We start from the raw sequence: 20,824 nt of genomic DNA, 5'->3' as shown, positions 1-20,824 counted from the left end.
TAGAAGTAACGCGTTAGTAAACCCTCTACAATCATGTAGTACAGTGTACAGCAAGCAGTTTAGCAGTTACACCGGTGGGCCCCGGTGGCAATAAATTAATAAAACCAAAAGCTTACCTTGAATTGGAATGGTTCCAGTGTTGAATAGCCATAGCCAGCTAGCTAATATAGCATCCCTCTCTGTTTGAGCCGGGTGTTTGAGTAGGTTAAACTAGCTAGCTGCATTCGTTAGCAAAGTAAGTGAAAGGGGAAAAAAATACAAAAATATAGCTTGCTCTCTCTCTCTTTCTTCTCCTTCATTTTTTTAAGGAAATTAATTTGTTCAAAACTGTTAAACTATTGTCTTTCTCTCTCTTTGAGTCAACTACTCACCACATTTTATGCACTGCAGTGCTAGCTCGCTGTAGCTTATGCTTTCTGTACTAGACTAATTCTCTGATCCTTTGATTGGGTGGACAACATTTCAGTTCATGCTGCAAGAGCTCTGATAGGTTGGGGATGTTCTCCGGAAGTTGTTTTAATTATTGTGAAAGTATATGGAAGGGGGTGAGAACAATGATCCTCCTAGTCAATGTACCCAGAGGAGGACAGAAACTAGTTGTCCTCTGGCTACACCACGGTGCTACCCCAGTGAGTGCTGTTGAGGCAACTATAGACCTTCATTGCAAAACAATGTGTTTTAATTAAATATTTGGTGACATGAATATATTTTGTACAGTTTTATCTAAAAAGGCTAACTTTTTTAATGTTTCACTTAAAATTTTTCTGAAATTCCCCTTCCTCCTCTGAGGAGCCTCCACTGGTGTGCGTATGTGTGTGCATGTATGCCTACACACCAAAGCATAACGTATGTTCATGTTTACATGAAATTAGTGCTTACTTAACATCACAACGATATGTGTGGTCCCCACTGTTGTACAGGAAGGTCTCTTTGCTAAAATCAGACCCTGACAGGATGTCCGTCCTCTCACCACACCAACAACAGATTACATTTTTAACCTACTCCAGAAACTTGTTAAACACAAACTAAACCAGCAAATAATGAACTAAGAAAAGCTTCATCGTACAGTATAACCTACTTATTATTTTTTAATTTTTTTATTTAACCTTTATTTAACATGCCTTTATGGGTAGTGTTAAATGCATTTGCATGATATAGAATTCCCTCCTTCTACTGTAGGTGTGACACTCTCTTCAGATCCAAACCATTATTAAAAGCCTGACAAACATTCTCCTGTGAGGGAGACAATTGTCTGACGTTCACAAGGATTGACTGTCTAGTGTGTAAAGGCAAGAGATGAGGGAACTGAATGGCAGCGATTGGACTTGCTTTTCCGGTAGGAGACAATAACCATATTGTCAGAGGTGCCCAGGGTGATGCAATGCTGGGGAAACAGAGATGATGATGGCTCTGAACCCTGGAGCTGAGACTTTAGTTATAGGACAATCTGAGAAATCCATGATATGGCCATGAAGGACGAGAGCACTGCCAGCACAGGATGTCAGAGAGACAGATAGAGATCTCAGTGTTTAGACTATAGAGGCACTTTTGATGGCATGATGATAGAAACAGTGGAAAAAAGAAAGGTGGAAAGAGCTGGGGAGAGGTTAAAACGAGGTGTGAAAATGTAAATGTGGTGTAGAGTCCAGATTGGTCAATTTCTGTTGAAGGTAAACAGACAAAGCGACAAAAAGAAATGTTGTGTTTTCTGTTACATAATGATTTTTGGCCTGAGTACACTATGAGACTGTGAGGGGATGTCGGCGATATATTTCACTCCTTTTTATATGTGCCTTCTGCTCTCTGATACACACACACACACACACACACACACACACACACACACACACACACACACACACACACACACACCACACACACACACACACACGCACACACACACACACACACGCACACACACCCGCTCATGTGGAGGCAACCCCCTGGCCAATGAAACCACCCCTCTGGAGGTCAACTGGCACAACTGAACTCCTTCCAGCCCAATCAGAAAGCCCCAGGCTAGATGTTCTGTAATGATAGCACCACAACCACAATGAACTGGTTGTGTTCTATTGATCTATTGATTCTGTTGGTTCTGTTTACATCATTTCAAGATGTCGAAGGGTGCCACCGTGTCAGTAGGTTGTGTGTGTGTGTGTGTGTGTGTGTGTGTGTGTGTGTGTGTGTGTGTGTGTGTGTGTGTGTGTGTGTCCTGATTATTCGATGTAAACATAAATCAAAGGGAGAGGAGACAGAAACAGAGAACATGCACACAAATGGTTATTTGCTTTCAAATGTTGTGCCACCGCTGTCTGGGAAAAAGCCCTTCCTCCACTCTAACTTCTCAAAGCTCAGTAGCCTACCACAGCACTACCTGTGATAAGCAGCAGGACAATGGTGCTGTATTAGAGGATCAACAGATCGCTGTCTTAAAGGGAAATAATGACAACAATACAGTGTACACTATGATGCTAAATAAGACAGTGAGACAATGGCCAATGAGTCTACTGTTGTTTACAGATTGCATTGTTTTCAGAGTGGGTGCGCAAGGAAATGTATGTCAGGTTTTGCAGTACAATTCCTCTGAGAACTTGAATGTAAAGACACATTAAAATGGAATGCTTTGGACTCTCTCTTGTTCAAGAGAAAGGAATTTCAAGGTAGCAGCCTGAGAACAAGTTGAAGGAACATTTCATGCATGATAAACCCCTTCCACTATATCTGCAGGTAGAGCACCTTGTATAGAGAGACATGACACATTATAACCCTTGTTATAATATATTATAAAGACTTATACATGCTTAAATACCTTAAGTCATGCTTTTAGTAAAGTGCTACTGTAAGGGTATGTAAGGGTATGTTGGATGTATGCAGGGAGAGTGCAGAGTGTAATGCTCACCTGACGTGTCCCAGAGACTGAGTTCTACGCGCTGGTCCTCCAGCTGCAGACATGCTGTGTAGTTCTCAAATACGGTTGGAACATATGTCTGTGGATGCAGAAAGGAATGGGTTCATTAGAACTACTAAAGGAAATTACACTATGTAAATGTAGGATTTAGAAATTAGAATACAGTGAACATGTGAAATGGTGACCCTTGTAATCCTCAGTCCTACATTTACATACAGTGTAAATTGTGTTAGTTTTACATATAATGATGATTCCAGTTTGTGGCTACTGTGCCACTGCCTACTGTCTGTCTGACCAAATAAGGCATCTGATCATTTCAAAACAAATGCCAACTCCATGATAACAGAAAAAAAATCTAAATAATTTTGAGAGGTATTTTAGTATTTTAAGAAATAGGAAATAATTGTTTCCTATCAATTACACAGTTAGGAAGTTAATACTTATCTTGGGATAAAGTATCATATAAGAATTAAGAAATAAATAATCTATGTCTTGAAACTCTATCATACATCTAACACAATCTAGCAATGCAGTTATTAGTGAAAATATAAACTTGACACATTCTCTTTGTTATTATCATATAAATATCACCTCTTTATAGCCTATGTATGTTGACTATTCCAGTAGGCCTATACCTTTAGGTTTTGACTGTAATCCAATCAAATGTGCCAGGTAGAAATCACATACCTCAGGATAGGAATCCTTGGCCAGGACTTGCAACATTGCGGTTTTTCCGCATTGAACATCCCCAACCAACACCAGTTTACATCTCGACACCATAGGCTGGGTAAGTCTCCTTTCCTTCATTGTGGAAAAAGATTTGGTTGATGAATACAATAAATGTATATGTGAAAGAAAAACAATTCCCTTGTAAACCCTTCCTTTCTAAATCATCTGTCAGTTATCAGTGCGTTGCGCCGTGATGCTCTCCTCCTGCGATAAAGCTTGCTGCCAGCGCTATTGATGAGATATGACACTGCGGAACTTTATATTGTCGCGACAGCCAATGAGCGTTCTGGTGATGGTTGCGCGGCACGCGTGTCGGACGAAATATACAAGGTTTTTGTAGTCAACAGTTCTAAAGGGCGAAATGACCTACATAGTCTATCCATGTCTAGTGGATGATACGCTTTGTGTGATATTAGAGAGAGCAGGGAAAATGGCTACAGATTATTTAATGTTATATTGTTAAATGTTTGTCATCATGGAGTAGGCCTAATGAATGATCACAACAGCAGTTTTATAATTATTTATTAGAATTACATTTATGGCTACATTTAATGCATTAATCCTTCAAATATTAAAGTAATGTCAGTCAATGCCTAATAGGTCAATCAAATGTCTCTCTCTCTCTTCGCCTGTTGGACAAAGAAGCAGTGAGTGGGGAGGGTTGTGTGTTTTTTTTACTGGGCACAGAGGAGGGTAGTGCGTTTTTTCCCTGGTTGACATTCACTGCTCTTAGTTTCCCTATAAACAATGGCTTGACTTACTTTTGATATTACCCTAATAAAGTTTAGAAATGATTGTGAAGGTTTGGTATGGTGAGGCTATTATTAAGCTTGAGCTACAGCAGGCCTATGACATGAAGACAGTGCACTCCGGCCCTCCAACTGACTCAGACAGTTGAACTTGAGGCGAGAAGTCTGTTTCAGGCCTACCAGAGTTACTCCTATAATCAAATAATATAATGCTTAACTTTATACAAAATATTCTGATAGAAAATAAACGAATTAGTCTCCTTCTGTACACAGTGGTGTAAAGTACTTAAGTAAAAATACTTGAAAGTACTAATTAAGTAATTTTTGGGGGTATCTGTACTTCACTTTACTATTTATATTTTTGACAACTTTTACTTTTACTCCACTACATTCCTAAAGAAAATAATGTACTTTTTACTCATTACATTTTCCTTGACAGCCAAAAGTTCTCGTTACTCAATAAACACAAATGCTTCGTTTGTAAATTATGTAGCCCCTGGCTATCCGTAAATAAAAAAACAAGAAAATCGTGTCTTAATATAAGGAATTAAAATGATTTATACTTTTACTTTTGATACTTAAGTATATTTAAAACCAAATACTTTTAGACCTTTTCTCAAGTAGTATTTTACTGGGTGACTTTCAGTTTTACTTGAGTCATTTTCTTTAAGGTATCTTTACTTTTACTCAAGTATGGGAAATGCAGCTTCCCCCTACATGAGAACCTCATGCACCTTTATGCAGGTATGTTGATAATAGAATGTTGGAATCAATTTGACTTTGTCTGTTTCTAATTTCCCTTGTTACTGCATACTGTACATGTGTGCACCTCTATATCAGAAGTGCCATTTTATCAAGGCTTTTGGAATATGGTTCCTGGAAAATGGTATGGTGTTTTCTTTGTTTACCAAATAGATATGTGACATATATTTTTGTTACCTCTCATTCACAGCTGTCCATGTCAATAAACCTGGGCTTACCTGGAACTACCACCACTGAAATTGTCAGAGAGTCAGAGAATGCATTCGGCATCATGGCTGCGAGGATGAGGATTCTTGGACGCACAGACTCTTGTTAATAAAATGAAACCTGATTCTGGGACGTCTCAGTGTGCAGTAATTTAGATTAGATTGATCTACAACACAAGTAGAAGAAAACCTGCAAATATGTATCACACAGCTCTTCTGTACGTTGTCAGCACTTAATTGTCAAATAGAATGCATTGAAACACCTCAAAGAAATGCCAACAGAGCTTTATCAGCACACAAATAAACCTTTATTCTTGATTCTGAAAGTAAACCACAATACAAAAGCAACTGCTGAGAACAGACTTGTAAACAAGCGTCTATGGAATAAAATGTGTCAGTGTAGTTACAAATGTTTCTGAATATAAATATTTCGGAACAATAGTAAAACAGTGTCTGTTGTGAACAGATATGTAGATAACAAAGGTGTCTATGGAATAAAATGAAAGTGTCTAGTGTCTGACTCCTGAGATGTCTGCACAATTACAGAATAAGTTGTTCATTTCACTGTGGTCCCAGTAATTTGGTCCATGTCCTCTTCTTGAAGTCATGCACAAACTCATTGAGTTGGTGATCGAATTCCTCCCAGAGTTTTGGCGAGAGTTCATCCTGAAATCAGCTATTGGTGCCAGGGCCCTGTGGAGAGGATGAGAAGAGGGATGAAATTAGGAGTCTCTGGAGAGCAATGTGCATGGTGAGGAGAGGAGGAAAAAGGACAACAGAAGAGAGGAAAGGGGATCAGAGTATAAAGTCTAAAATCCTTTTTATTTACCTCTGGGACAAGCTGGTGACTTGGTGCATGATATTCTCCAGAGATATGTCTTCAATCATTTGCAATGCCTTCGCAAGTGATGTGTCAAGGAGTCTGCAGCTCTTTTCTCTCTTCTCACACCCCTGTAACTACTGCTGCTGCTCTGTGGCATCGGTAAGAAGCAAGCTAGCGGAGTAGGTCTTGGAGGTGGGCCCAAGATAGAGCTTCCCAGGTCCTGCATGGAGATTGTTTCTAATTCTGCACTGCAACTCAGTGTGGGTAATGGGCTGGGGGCTGATCCCCAGTCAGTACTGGGGGCAGAGGTAGTCCGTGGGGCCAGTGAACAGGAAGTGCTGGGGCGCAGAGAACAAAACCAGGTGCAGTCTCCATATATCTGGTGTTTGTGTCTTGAACATAAAAAGGTAGAAGGCTATTTAATACACATATCCAAAACATCAAATATCAATAACTGAGACTACAATAGAATATATAATGTTGCAAACATTTGAGATGAGTTGAGTAGGCCTGGCCTAGCTACTCAACTCGGCTCAAACATTTTCAACCTTTTGACTAGCTGGACCTTGCTACCAAACTTTGACTTTGGTGTTACCAATGTGGGAAGCTTATGATTTTCTTTTGTGTCACAAAATTATGTTTGAACAAAAGTTTTAATAATCTTTAGTTTAGTTGGTTGGCTTTCTTTCCCTGTACAAGTATGGTGCTAGGCTAGCTAGCCGCTAGCCAGCCAAGTCGCTAGCGCTAGCTGGCTAGCTATTGTTAGCAAAACAAGACTACTCTTTTCGTCGACTACAATAGAAAATACAACAACATACCCCATCCTCAGCATGTTGCTTTCAGTCTTCCCATGCTTCATGTGCAGAACAAGCCAGCAGCAAAGCTGTCATCAATGCAAAGGGTGGCTACTTTGAAGATTCCTATAACTGTTCTTTTTGAGTTTGAACTTAACTGAAGACTTAAAGCCAACAATTCAAATTGTTTAGAACTGGAGGTAGCCTTTAACAAAGACACAGAAAGAAGATTCTTTATGTAAATAGCAACACCACCACCTTTGCCTTTCCTATCAGCCCATCCATAGCAACCTCAGAATCCAGGGTTTTATCAGTTAACCAGGTCTCAGATACAATAAAAATATCAGGGTCTGCCTGAGAGGCCCAGATCTTGACACGAACCATTTAAGGTAATAAACTATGAATATTAAGATGTAAAATTGTCAAACCTTTTCTGCATTTAAAATCATACAGAGTTTCAATACAAGTCAGATTACTTTGAGATTTCAGAACAACAGGAGACTCAAAGATTGGATTATAAAAGAAAACAAAGTAGAAATAGCAGTTACATTTCTCCGGTTAGCGCCATTTGGCATGTCACCACTTTCAGATACAACATGTGTAACTCTCACAGTGACTAAAGAGGACATGGTAAAACTGTCTTACATGTAATGCTAAAATGGTCCTCACATCAATTTAGTTGACCAATAACATTTTACATTTACATTTTAGTCATTTAGCAGACGCTCTTATCCAGAGCGACTTACAGTAGTGAATGCATACATTTCATATAATTATTTTCCTGTGCTGGCCCCCCGTGGGAATCGAACCCACAACCCCTGGCGTTGCAAACACCATGCTCTACCAACTGAGCTACAGGGAAGGCTTTAATAACCTTTCCAATGTTTGGTGACAACAGCCAGGAGCCATTTTCACCCAGGTGAATTCCGTTTTCCACAAAGTAGCCAATTCTAGGAGTCAAAATTGTCGACAAAGGACATGCCCAAATCCTTGGTCAGACGCATTAACCACTGGTGAAGAGACCAAAGATGGCTAAAACACTCAGTTCCACAACGGCGAGACAATTATATGTCCTGCAAATTTCTGAGCATTCTCCAAGATTTGGGAGAAATTGTCTCTTAGCTTTACAGATTTCACACGCATAATATCATTAGACCCCATATGCACCACAACTGTTTTCAGAGCAGGAGTCTGTTTCTTGATGGTGGGGATGATTTCCAAGAAATCCAATACCTTAGCTCCAGGAAAACAAAGTGTACGGGTATTTCGGACTTCCACCAAAATCCGTACACTTTGTTCATAGAGTTCAAGTAACAGACATATCAAACATCAACTGTTCAGAAGAGACTGCGTGAATCAGGCCTTCATGGTCGAATTGCTGCAAAGAAACCACTACTAAAACGCAAACCATGATATTGAAGTACCCAAAGTCGGTATGCTTTGTTTATTGGTTGTGTGGTGTATTGGCACGGAAACCTTTTGCTGGAAAACTCGTTACATATATTTTATATAAGTATAAATATGGCATAAAAATGTTGAAAATCTGATTTCCCCTAGCTGATCATTGCCTGCAGCCAGCTGTGATCGTAGTACAATGAAACAGCCAGGGAGAGTGAGCTCGTCTGTGGTGGTCGGCGAACCCTCAATCTTCTGGCCCATAGCCCTGCATGGCATCGACTGTGCCACAAAAGCATGCTGAAGTGGCAAAACACCCACAATACCCACGTTTTTAAACACAGGGTTGCTACAGTTATTATTATTTTTGATCGTAAACATAATTCTATGAGTGGGGGGGGGGGGGTGTTCAATTTATTAAGTGAAAATATTTTTCAGGTTGGGGAGGAGGGTGCATTTTGTGACATTCTCCCCCCAGTAAATTTAGATTCATTTAAATGGTATTGTAAAAGTGAAAACATTATACTTAGCCCTATAGGGCTTGTAGTCTAGAATAAGGTGTGCTTTTTCAAATATGCACAGTGGGTGTACGGGTAGGTAAAGATCAGACCCACTAAAAGAACAATGTTACTTGACCTGCTTCAGTTCGAGCTTTCATTGATACTCTCTTTCTCTCTTGGTCTCTCACTTTCACTCAATCTTTCTTTCTCTTTCTTTAGATAATTTTTCTTGAACTTTTGAAACTGTTGCCTCCCTATATGGCTTCACAGACATTAAACGAATTACCAGATTAAATTGTCTCTTTGTATGAGTAAAAAGGACCTAACTCTACTTAAATATTTCACCCAATCTAGAACAGGATTGAAAAATGAAGAAGAATTACACTCAGGAGTTATCATTTATGTCCTCTCATCAAGTTACATATGCCTTTGGAAGGAAACCTAGCACACGCACAGAGAAAAATGCAATGCATAACCAACCACTGGAGCCAGAGTGTGCAATGCACAGGTGCAGCCAGTGTGTTGATAAACATGTTTGTGTGTGTGTGTGTTTGTGGCAACACGCAGTAGTGTGCCCGTGAGCGACCGTATGTTTAAGTAAGAGTTAGCGTGTGGTGACAGTGGCACAGACAAGCAGAGCACTGACTGCCAAGCCCATATAGAAGACATATGGCTTCCTCACTCTGAAACACCAGAGAATCTTCTAGAATGTCTGCCATTTGGGGAGGATGTGGAGCGTGCTGAGTTTTACAGAACATGAATGGACATACAAACAACCACATACTGTTTCGACATTAAATGTCCTAGTGCATTCGAAGAGTGTTCTCGACCCCTTGACTTTTTCCACATTTTGTTACGTTACAGCCTTATTCTAAAATGGATTAAATAAAAACAAATCCTCATAAACCTACACACAATACCACATAATGACAAAGCGAAAACAGGTTTTAATAAATTGTAGCAAATTTATAAAAAATAAAAAAACTGAAATACCTTATTTATTTAGTATTCAGACCCTTTGCTATGAGACTCGGAAATTGAGCTCAGGTGCATCCTGTTTCCATTGATCATTCTTGATGTTTGTACAACTTGAAGTGAATCCACCTGTGGTAAATTCAACTGATTGTACATGATTTGGATATGCACACGCCTGTCCATATAAGGAAGTGGTGGTTCTAGCTTGTATGGCTCCCTGGGCGAACCCCCCTACATTACCCATCCTCCAACACCGTCAACCAAGACCAAGATTAAACCAATTCACCTTGGTGGTGTGCAGACTGGTTTTATATTATTCTTAACAATTTTGCACAGACCAGAAAAAATACAACAATATGTCTGTGAAACTATATATTCACAGTATTATGAATGAATTGTGATTTATTTGGTAGCATTTCGCAGTGTGACTGATTTTACTAATTGCATTAGTACTGTACAAAGTTAGAGGTGCGGTATTTGATAGAGGCCCCCCCTCCCCCTACCTCGGGCTTCCAATGGGGAGACCTGAGGTCAACCTACCCAAGACCCCCCTCCCCATCTTGTACTTCTGAGTGGGAGACCTTCCCAGGCAGTAGCCTGCCTAGCTCACAAACGAGAATCAGGGCGCCCACTCCGACAAGGTTAATTGACCCACAGTCCCACAAGGTGCTATGATATCATTGACGTGACGTGCAAATGAGTGATAGAAAACCGATCGCGCTAATGTCACCATTCCTAAATCCGCCACTGATATAAGGTCCCATAGTTGACAGTGTATGTCAGAGCAAAAACTGAGCTGTGAGGTCGAAGGAATTGTCCGTAGAACTCAAAGACCAGATTGTGTCGAGGCACAGATCTGGGGAAGGGTACCAAAAAATCTCAGTAGCGTTGAAGGTCCCCATGAACACAGTGGCATCCATCATTCTGAAATTAAAGAAGTTTGGAACCACCAAGACTCTTCCTAGAGCTGGTGGCCGGCCAAACTGAGCAATCTGGGGAGAAGGGCCTTGGTCAAGGAGGTGACCAAGAACCCGATGGTCACTCTGACAGAGCTCCAGAGTTTGTCTATGGAGATGGTAGAACCTACCAGAAGGACAACCCTATCTGCAGCACTCCACCAATCATGCCTTTATGGTAGAGTGGCCAGACGGAAACCACTCCTCAGTAAAAGGCACATGACAGCCCACTTGGAGTTTGCAAAAAGGCACCTAAATACTCTCAGACCACGAGAAACAAGATTCTCTGGTCTGATGAAACCAAGATTGAACGCTTTGACCTGAATGCCATGCGTCACATCTGGAGGAAACCTGGCACCATCCCTACGGTGAAGCATGGGGGTGGCAGCATCATGCTGTGGGGATGTTTTTCAGCTACAGGGACTGGCATACTAGTCAGGATCGAGGGAAAGATGAACGGAGCAAAACACAGAGAGATCCTTGATGAAAACCTGCTCCAGAGCGCCCAGGACCTCAGACTGGGGCGAAGGTTCACCTTCCAACAGGACAACAACCCTAAGCACATAGTCAACACAATGCAGGAGTGGCTTTGCGACAAGTCTCTGAATGTCCTTGAGTGGCCCAGCCAGAGGCCGGACTTGAACCTGATCCAACATCTCTGGAGAGAACTGAAAATAGCTGTGCAGTGACGCTCCCCATCCAACCTGACAGAGCTTGAGAGGATCTGCAGAGAAGAATGGAAGAAACTCCCCAAATACAGGTGTGCCAAGCTTGTAGCGTCATACCCAAGAAGACTCAAGGCTGTAATCGCTGCCAAAGGTGCTTCAACAAAGTACTGAGTAAAGGGTCTGAATACTTATGGAAATGTAATATTTTTATTTTTATTTTTTTAAATAAATTTGCAAAATGTTCTAAAAACCTGTTTTTGCTTTGTCATTATGGGGTATTGTGTGGAGATTGATGAGGCAAAAAAACTATGTAATCCATTTTAGAAAAAGGCTATAATGTAACAAATAGTGGAAAAAGTGAAGGGGTCTGAATACTTTCCGAATGCACTGTAAATCAGCACACTATAGCAACGAGGTTACTCTTGTGCTCATGACACTTTACAGCACAGCAAGAAGGGTCTTCAGAGCACCTTTAAAAAACACTTTTTAAAATGTAATATCATGAAAGTTTGGACTGTGTTAGAATAACACACCACAACAAATTTTCTGAAATTGTCTCGGTTTTGCTTTATACATTCTCATCATGTTGACTATTTCCTTTAAACCCAGCTGTAATGTCATGTACAGTAAAACTGTAATGTCAACCTTACCTCTTTCTTCCATCTCTTCACACCTCTCTCTGTGTCAGTGGGCTTTACAGGATGGTGTTGTCAAATTTGTACATTTACATTTTTGTAAATAGATTTGATGTGTGTGTGTGTGTGTGTGTGTGAGAGTAAGTGAGCCACACTTGTATACTCAAGGAGCGAATATGTATGGAATAAAGCAGGCAGTGCATTAAGAGAGATTGAATATACAAGTAACGTATATCTTCCATGAAGGGTTGTATACTGTGAGCATCAAGATGCCAGTGGTAAACAAAGTTGTGGTTGTGTATCCACATGCTGCATCGCAAGAAAATGCTATTCCATCAGTCACTCAGTAGGCTGGGCACGACCAATAAGCAACAGAATAAATCACATCCAGCATGCCTTGCAGCCACGGAATTTGCATAATTAAACCAAGACGTGGTTGAGAGGGTTGCATTATGCAAATTAGGTAATGATTAAATGAGATTCCATACACAAATGTAATCATAAAGAGGAAATGTTTAGCTTTTAGTTATTGCATTTGAAGATGCTATAGTTCATGGATAATGCAATTAAAACATGTTGATATTAATAAAACAACAAGTTGATTAGCATGACGTTAGCAAGTTTAGACGGGATCTCTCTCCATGCTCACTCCACGTGGACCCATGTCGAACTCAGAGAAAAGGCATGAAAGAAAAGGCAGTTGATAGCTTCGACTGGATGTTGTGTATAGGTTGTTATTACTTCCTGATTCTTCATATAGATTTCTAATTATACTCCCCTATCATCTTAGTTTTTCTTCCTTTGTTTTTGTCTTACTTCAATAACAAATCTCACCAGATTGGGTCTGCCGGATGGTCGGAATTTCTCCGTAAGGAGAGTGCCAAGTCTAGGACAAAAAGGCTTCTCAACAGTTTTTACCCACAAGCCATAAGACACCTGAACAGGCAATCAAATGGCTACCCGGACTATTTGCATTTTGTGCCCCCCCCCCCAACCCCTCTTTTTACGCTGCTGCTACTCTCTGGTTATCATATATGCATAGTCACTTTAACTATACATTCATGTACATACTACCTTAATTGGGCCGACTGTAACACCCTGGCCATAGAGAGGGGGTTTTGTTCTTTATTTTGGTTAGGCCAGGGTGTTACACTGGGTGGGCGTTCTATGTTCATTTTTCTATGTTTTTGTATTTCTTTGTTTTGGGCCGTGTGTGGCTCCCAATCAGGCACAGCTGTAGTTCGTTGTTGCTGATTGGGAGTCACACATAAGGAGCCTGTTTTTCCTTTGGGTTTTGTGGGGGATTGTTTTCTGTTTAGTGTGTAACCGGACAGAACTGTTGCTGGTCGTTTTGTTTATTTTGTAGTGTTCATGCGATCCATTAAATATCTTGAAAGATGAACACATCCTCCGCTGCACCTTGGTCTCATTTTAACGACGGCCGTTACACCGACCAACCAGTGCTACCACACATTGGCTAACTGCATTGTGTCCCACCCACCGCCCGCCAACCCCTCTTTTACGCTACTGCTACTCTGTGTTCATCATATAGTCACTTTAACCATATCTACATGTACATACTACCTCAATCAGCCTGACTAACTGGTGTATGTATGTAGCCTCGCTACTTTTATAGCCTCGCTACTGTATATAGCCTGTCTTTTTACTGTTGTTTTATTTCTTTACCTACCTATTGTTCACCTAATACCTTTTTTGCACTATTGGTTAGAGCCTGTATGTAAGCATTTCACTGTAAGGTCTACACCTGCTGTATTCAGCGCATGTGACAAATAAACTTTGATTTGATTTGATCCATCTAACTCCCTGACCTGTAACTCTGCAGTGAGATCAAATTGTTGTGGAAATTCTTACACAGGGACACTCAATGTCAATCTTAAATGAATCATTGTTTATTGTTAGCACGCCAGAGAGGTTCCAACAAACTTGATGCACCATAGTGAATGTCTGTCAGGAGCTCTAATGCAGCAGTCCCGTTAGTTCTCTTATGTACTGCACACAAGTCATATTTGCATGATTTAGCATATTCATAATTCATTCATCATTAACATTGGCTTCATTCATGTGACCGACCAATACTGGGTCACGCAAGTGACAGAACATTACCTCACGAGGCTTCTTCTCTCTAAGCTGTTACCTTGAAACTGAGATATCGTTCTCAAAACATGGGTCTGGGCGTACTGCCAAATTGCAGATACTGATAGTGAGGGTTTGTTCAATCAGTCACTTGCATGAACACAGAAAACGGTTATTAGAAAAGCACAAACATAGGACATAGAACTTGGTAAATAGAAAAGCACCAACATAACATTTCCATCACATTTCCCATCTAAAACAATTTCGAGCCAAAGTTTGGGAGCCAAGTTTACGCCCCTTCATCCATGATTGGTCAACTGTAGGGATTCTTTAATAAAGTCTTTGTTTTCAGAGAGATGACTCATTTTCATGCAAATGTTTTCATTGAGAAATACTGCACCAAACATCTTAGTTAGATGTAAAATTGTGCAACTAAGATCTCCTTGACAAAAACGTTTCTTGAGTTATCTTAGATTAATTCTGACTATTTTTAGGAAGTGTATACTGGCTACGGCATCTCAAAATGGATAAACAGTACTATTGCCACTTCTTTCTCGTTTTTCAAGCGAAGGTCTTTTAAGGGAGTAAGCAAGCACACTCGTTCAGTTCGCCTAGCCAACTTCTTTTAGCCACCACCCGAGCTGAAGCATGCTGACATCTTTAGAAGGATGTGGACAAAGGAAAAGGCGATGTTACAGGATGCTGTATGAATGTATGGTCTAATAGAATAGAATTCAATACAACTGTATTGTCCATATGTTACAGCAAACAACCAAAATGTGTCTTCTGCTTCTGAGAGGGCAGAGAGAGAAAAAGAGGGAAAGAGAGAGAGATGGACGGATGAGTAGAAGAGAAGAGAGAGAGAAAGAGATTGATTGACCAGATGGGACAGTGTGGCCTTGAGGATGTAACATATGTCTGGGGATCTTGTATCACTATGAACCTCTACTGGACCAATCAGACCCCCGTACTCTTCCCCATTGGCCCCGCTACTCCCCCAACACCAACCAGTCATGGATCTCTCTAAATTGTGGTCTATATGGTATGTCCTGTGATCATGTTTGGCTAGGACAGCCTAGGAGGAAGCAAGGGAGGAGAGGAGGAGTGAGGCAGAGGCTCAAGAGATTAGCCGGTAAGCACGCATGCCGGCCTTTACCCTCTATCATGCTGGCCAATGTCCAATCCCTGTGCAACTAACTGTATGAACTACATGCAAACATACAATACCCACCCGGAGAAGCCCAAGATATACAATAAGTCAGGGTGGCATTTGTGGATTTCTTTATTGCCTTTAATACAGTCAAGTCTCACTTAATGGGTCAAAAGCTCCAGAACATGAATTTCAATCCACATCTGATTCTCTGGGTCCTCTCCATCCTGACAAATAGAGAACAGCTAGTTAGATTCAATGGTCATTGCAGCTCGTCCAGAACCATCTCTCACCACAAGGCTCTTTCGTCTCGCCTGTTTTATTCACCCTGTACACAGACGACTGTAGGAGCTCAGACCCAGAGATGATGTGCATTAAGTATTCGGATGACACAGTAATTATGGACACAGCAGGCAACTCAGGCTGAAATTGTCCGGTTTTCACTGTAGCGTAGGCAGAACTACCTGGACCTCAATGCAACAAAAATCAAAGACCTGGTCATTGACTTCAGAAGAGACCAATCTACCATCCCAGCCTGGAGATTAATGGACAGATCATTGAGTGAGTGGAGGACTACAAATACCTAGGAACCATAATTTACAACAAGCTGTGTCAAAACAATGTCATCAACGCCTGTTCTTTCTTAACAAAATGAGGAAGTTTGATGTATACCAATCAATCCTCCAAGCATTTTATATATGCTTTATAGAATCCATCTGTCTTTAATATTGTGGGGTGATTTGGTGTTCTAGGGAACACAAGTCAGAACCCATTAAACAGGATAATCATAATCGGTGGGAAGGTCATCAGAGCAAGCCAGGAACCCCTCATTGACATTTGTAAAAATCGAGTGAGGAAGAAGGAGGAACAAATAGCATTTGTCAAAACACACACTAAATGACCAGTATAACCCCAACCCTCTGGGCACAGGTATAGAGCTATCCCATTCAAATCTAAGAGAGCAGCTTCTAGTTTTGTGCCAACATCCATCAAACTCATTAATTCTTGAAATGTTTATTTGTATATATGTGTATATACCATGGGATTGCACAGAATGCTTATATTCCTTTATACTGTAGCATACATGTTTTTGTGTTCTATGTTGTTATGTGTCTTGTACGTACCATTCATCACCACACATGAAGTTCTCTTCCGGGAAATTAAAGTTATTTGAATTTGAATTGAATGTAACTATAATTAGAATGTACATAGAGACTTAAGACTGTTTCAACTTTCATCCTTGTTGCGTAGCCATAGTCACTGTTATTCTGTTCTGTATCCTGGCTGAGAGCAGCTCTCTGAATGACTGGGGCAATGGAAAGGGTGCTATGGAACTGTATATCATGTGCAACATTGTATGGTAACATTGTGTACTGGAAGACATGGAGACCCGCACACTGTTGAAAAAAATGAAAAAAATCTAAAACTAAGGCTTGTTTATTTAAACATCATGGTGCACAAAAAATCAAGAAAGTTCATAAATGAAAGGTGACAACCAAACACCAACATTTCGGCCTCAGGCCATCATTAGTGTAAATCATCATCACACACACCTGCCTTCTATTTCAAGGATAATCGCATATGTCATATGATCAAGCAAGAAAACACATCAGAAAATCTATGAAACTGGACCTAGTAGCCTCCAGAGCGCCGCAGTGGTCTAAGGCACTGCAAATCAAATCAAATTTGATTTGTCACACGTGACGAATCCAACCATGTAGACCTAACCGTGAAATGCTTACTTACAAGCCCTTAACCAACATTGCTGTTCAAGAAATAGAGTTAGTCAAATATTTACTAAATAAACTATAGTAAAGAAAAATCTAATCAATCAAAATGTAACACAAGAAATGTACATAACAATAACGAGTCTATATACAGGGGGTACCAGTACCGAGTCAATGTGCAGGGGTACAGGTTAGTCAAGGTCATTTGTAAAGTGACTCTGCATAGATAATAGACAGTGAGTAGCAGCAGTGTAAAAACAAAGGGGAGGACTAACTTCAATAGTCCAGATGGCCATTTGATTAGTTGTTCAGCAGTTTTATGGCTTGGGGGTAGAAGCTGTTAAGGAGCCTTTTGGTCCTAGACTTGGCGCTCCGGTACCGCTTGCCATGCAGTAGCAGAGAGAACAGTCTATGACTTGGGTGACTGTAGTCTTTGACCATTTTTTGAGCCTTCCTCTGACACCGCTTAGTATATAGATCCTGGATGTCAGGAAGCTTGGCCGCAGTGATGTACAGGGTCGTACGCACTACCCTCTGTAGCGCCTTACGATCAGATGCCGAGCAGTTGCCATACCAGGTGGTGATGCAACCGGTCAGGATGCTCTCGATGGTGCAGCTGTAGAACTTTTTGAGGATCTGGGGACCCATGCCAAATATTTTCATTCTCCTGAGGAGGAAAAGGTGTTGTCGTGCCCTCTTCACAACTGTCTTGGTGTGTTTGGACCATGATAGTTTGTTGGTGATGTGGACACCAAGGAACTTGAAGCTCTCGACCCACTCCATTTCAGTCCCATTGATGTTAATAGGGGCCTGTTCGGCCCTCCTTTTCCTATAGTCCATGATCAGCTCCTTTGTCTTGCTCACATTGAGAGAGAGGTTGTTGTCCTTGCACCATACTGCCAGGTCTCTGACCTCCTCCCTATAGGCTGTCTCATCGTTGTTGGTGATCAGGCCTATCACTGTTGTGTTGTCAGCAAACCTAATGATGGTGTTGGAGTCGTACTTGGCCACGCAGTCGTGGGTGAACAGGGAGTTCAGGAGGGAACTAAGCACACACCCCTGAGGGGCCCCAGTGTTGAGGATCAGCGTGACAGATGTGATGTTGCCTACCCTCACCACCTGGGGGCGGCCTGTCAGGAAGTCCAGGATCCAGTTGCAGAGGGAGGTGTTTAGTCCCAGGGTCTTTAGCAATGTGATGAGTTTTGTGGGCACTATGGTGTTGAACACTGAGCTGTAGTCAATGAACAGCATTCTCACATAGGTGTTCCTTTTGTCCAGGTGGGAATGGGCAGTGTGGAGTGCTACTGAGATTGTCACCTGTGGATCTGTTGGGGCGGTATGCGAATTGGAGTGGGTCTAGGGTATCTTGCATGATGGTGTTGATGTAAACCATGGCCAGCCTTTCAAAGCACTTCATGGCTACCGACGTGAGTGCTATGGGGCGGTAATCATTTAGGCAGGTTACCTTCGCTTTCTTGGGCACAGGGACTATGGTGGTCTGTAGGTATTACAGACTCGGTCAGGGAGAGGTTGAAAATGTCAGTGAAGACACTTGCCAGTTGGTCCACACATGCTTTGAGTACACATTTCCTGGTAATCTGTCTGGCCCTGCGGCTTTGTGAATGTTGACCTGTTTAAAGGTCTTGCTCACATCGGCTACAGAGAGTGGGATCACACGGTCTTCCGGAACAGCTGGTGCTCTCATGCATGTTTCAGTGTTGCTTGCCTCTAAGCGAGCATAAAAGGCATTTAGCTCGTCTGGTAGGCTCGTGTCACTGGGCAGCTAGTGGCTGGGTTTTCCTTTGTAGTCCATAATAGTTTTCAAGCCCTGCCACATCCGACGAGCATCAGAGCCGGTGTAGTAGGATTCAATCTTAGTCCTTTATTGACGCTTGCTTGTTTGATGGTTCATCTGAGGGCATAGCGGGATTTCTTATAAGCATCCAAATTAGTGTCCCGCTCCTTGAAAGTGGCAGCTCTAGCCATTAGCTCGGTGCAGCTGTTGCCTGTAATCCATGGCTTCTGGTTGGGAAATGCATGTACGGTCACTGTGGGGTCGATGTCGTCGATGCACTTATTGATGAAGCCGGTGACTGAGGTGGTATACTCCTCAATACCATTGGATAAATCCCGGAACATATTCCAGTCTGTGCTAGTAAAACAGTCTGTAGCGTAGCATCCGCATCATCTGACCACTTCCATATTGAGCGAGTCACTGGTACTTCCTGATTTAGTTTTTGCTTGTAAGCAGGAATCAGGAGGATAGAATTATGGTCAGATTTGCCAAATGCAGGGCGAGGGAGAGCTGTGTATGCTTCTCTGTGTGTGGAGTAAAAGTGGTTTAGAGTTTATTTTCCTCTGGTTGCACATGTGACATGCTGGTATAGATTGGGTAAAAAGGATTTAAGTTTAACTGCATTAAAGTCCACGGCCACTAGGAGCGCCGCTTCTGGATTAGCATTTTCTTGTTTTCTTACGGCCTTATACAGCTCGTTGAGTGCGGTCTTAGTGCCAGCATTGGTTTGTGGTGGTAAATAGACAGCTACGAATAATATAGTTGAGAACTCTCTTGGTAGATGTGGTCTACAGTGTGGTGGGGTCTACAGCTTATCATGAGTTATTCTATCTCAGGTGAGCAATACCTCGAGACTTCTTTAATATTAGACATCGCACACCAGCAGTTATTGAAACATAGACACACACACCTGCCCCTCATCTTACCAGACGTAGCTGCTCTGTCCTGCCGAAACACGGAGAAGCCAGCCAGCCCTATATTTTCCTTGTCGTCGTTCAGCCAAGTCTCAGTGAAACATAAGATATTACAGTTTTTAATGTCCCGTTGGTAGGATAGTCTTAATTGTAGATCGTCCAGTTTGTTTTCCAATGATTGCATGTTGGCCAATAATACCGAGGGTAGTGGTGCTTTACCTACTCGTCTGCAAATTTTTACAAGGCACCCTGCCCTCCTCCCCCTTTTTCTCTGTCTTTTCTTCACGCTGATGACGGGGATTTGGGCCTTGTCTTGACAAAGCAGTATATCCCTCGAGTCGGACTCATTAAAGAAAGAATCTTTGTCCAGTTCGAGGTGAGTGACCGCTGTTCTGATGTCTAGAAGTTATTTTTGGTCATGAGAGATGGTAGCAGCAACATTATGTAAAAAATGAGTTACAAACAATGCGAAAAAACAAACAAAATAGCACAGTCCCCTCCAAAGCCTTGCAGTGCGTGATGCATCACTACAGACTCGGGTTCGACTCCGGGCTGTATCGCAGCTGACCACGACTGGGAGACCCATGAGGAGGAGCACAATTGGCCCAACGTCGTCCGGGTTAGGGGAGGGTTTAGCGACATGGTCGCCAGTTGTACGGTGTTTCCTCTGACACATTGGTGCGGCTTGCTTCCGGGTTAAGTGAGCAGTGTGTCAAGAAGCAGTGTAGCTTGGCAGGGTCGTGTTTCAGAGGACGCATGGGTCTCGACCTTCGCCTCTCCCGAGTCCGTACGGGAGTTGAAGCGATGGGACAAGACTGTACTGGAGTTGAAGCGATGGGACAAGACAACTACCAATTGGATATAATGAAATTGAGGAGAAAAAGTGGTAAAAAAAATATAGAAAAAAAAACATTCTACCTAGTAGAATAGAATGCATGACCTAGATTATGTACAAAAGCGGACAGAGAAATATCATCAACTATTGCTTTTACATATACCATATGAACAATGTGTACTGTACACTGTGTGACATGTGCTCTCTAT

General features: G+C 41.7%; 1 protein-coding gene across 2 annotated transcripts in view; it reads right to left on the bottom strand.

The window, feature by feature from the left end:
* Nucleotides 1-20,824, bottom strand: part of LOC106566720 (rho-related GTP-binding protein Rho6-like) — a 30,513-nt gene that overhangs the window by 6,107 nt on the left and 3,582 nt on the right. The window contains exons 2-3 of one of the 2 annotated variants that reach the window (XM_014135033.3): nucleotides 3,596-3,709; nucleotides 2,900-2,987 (exon numbers count right to left, since the gene is read on the bottom strand). In XM_014135033.3, coding sequence (XP_013990508.1) covers nucleotides 2,900-2,987; nucleotides 3,596-3,688 — 181 coding nt within the window. In that variant the 5' untranslated portion in view covers nucleotides 3,689-3,709. Of the gene's footprint in view, nucleotides 1-2,899; nucleotides 2,988-3,595; nucleotides 4,584-20,824 lie in introns of those variants that run through there. The other variant, XM_014135032.3, reaches the window with a different exon arrangement.

The sequence above is a fragment of the Salmo salar genome, chromosome 13, assembly GCF_965601325.2.
Source record: "Salmo salar chromosome 13, fSalSal1, whole genome shotgun sequence".
Taxonomy (NCBI): Eukaryota; Metazoa; Chordata; class Actinopteri; order Salmoniformes; family Salmonidae; genus Salmo; species Salmo salar.
This window is presented reverse-complemented; position numbering and strand designations above follow the sequence as displayed.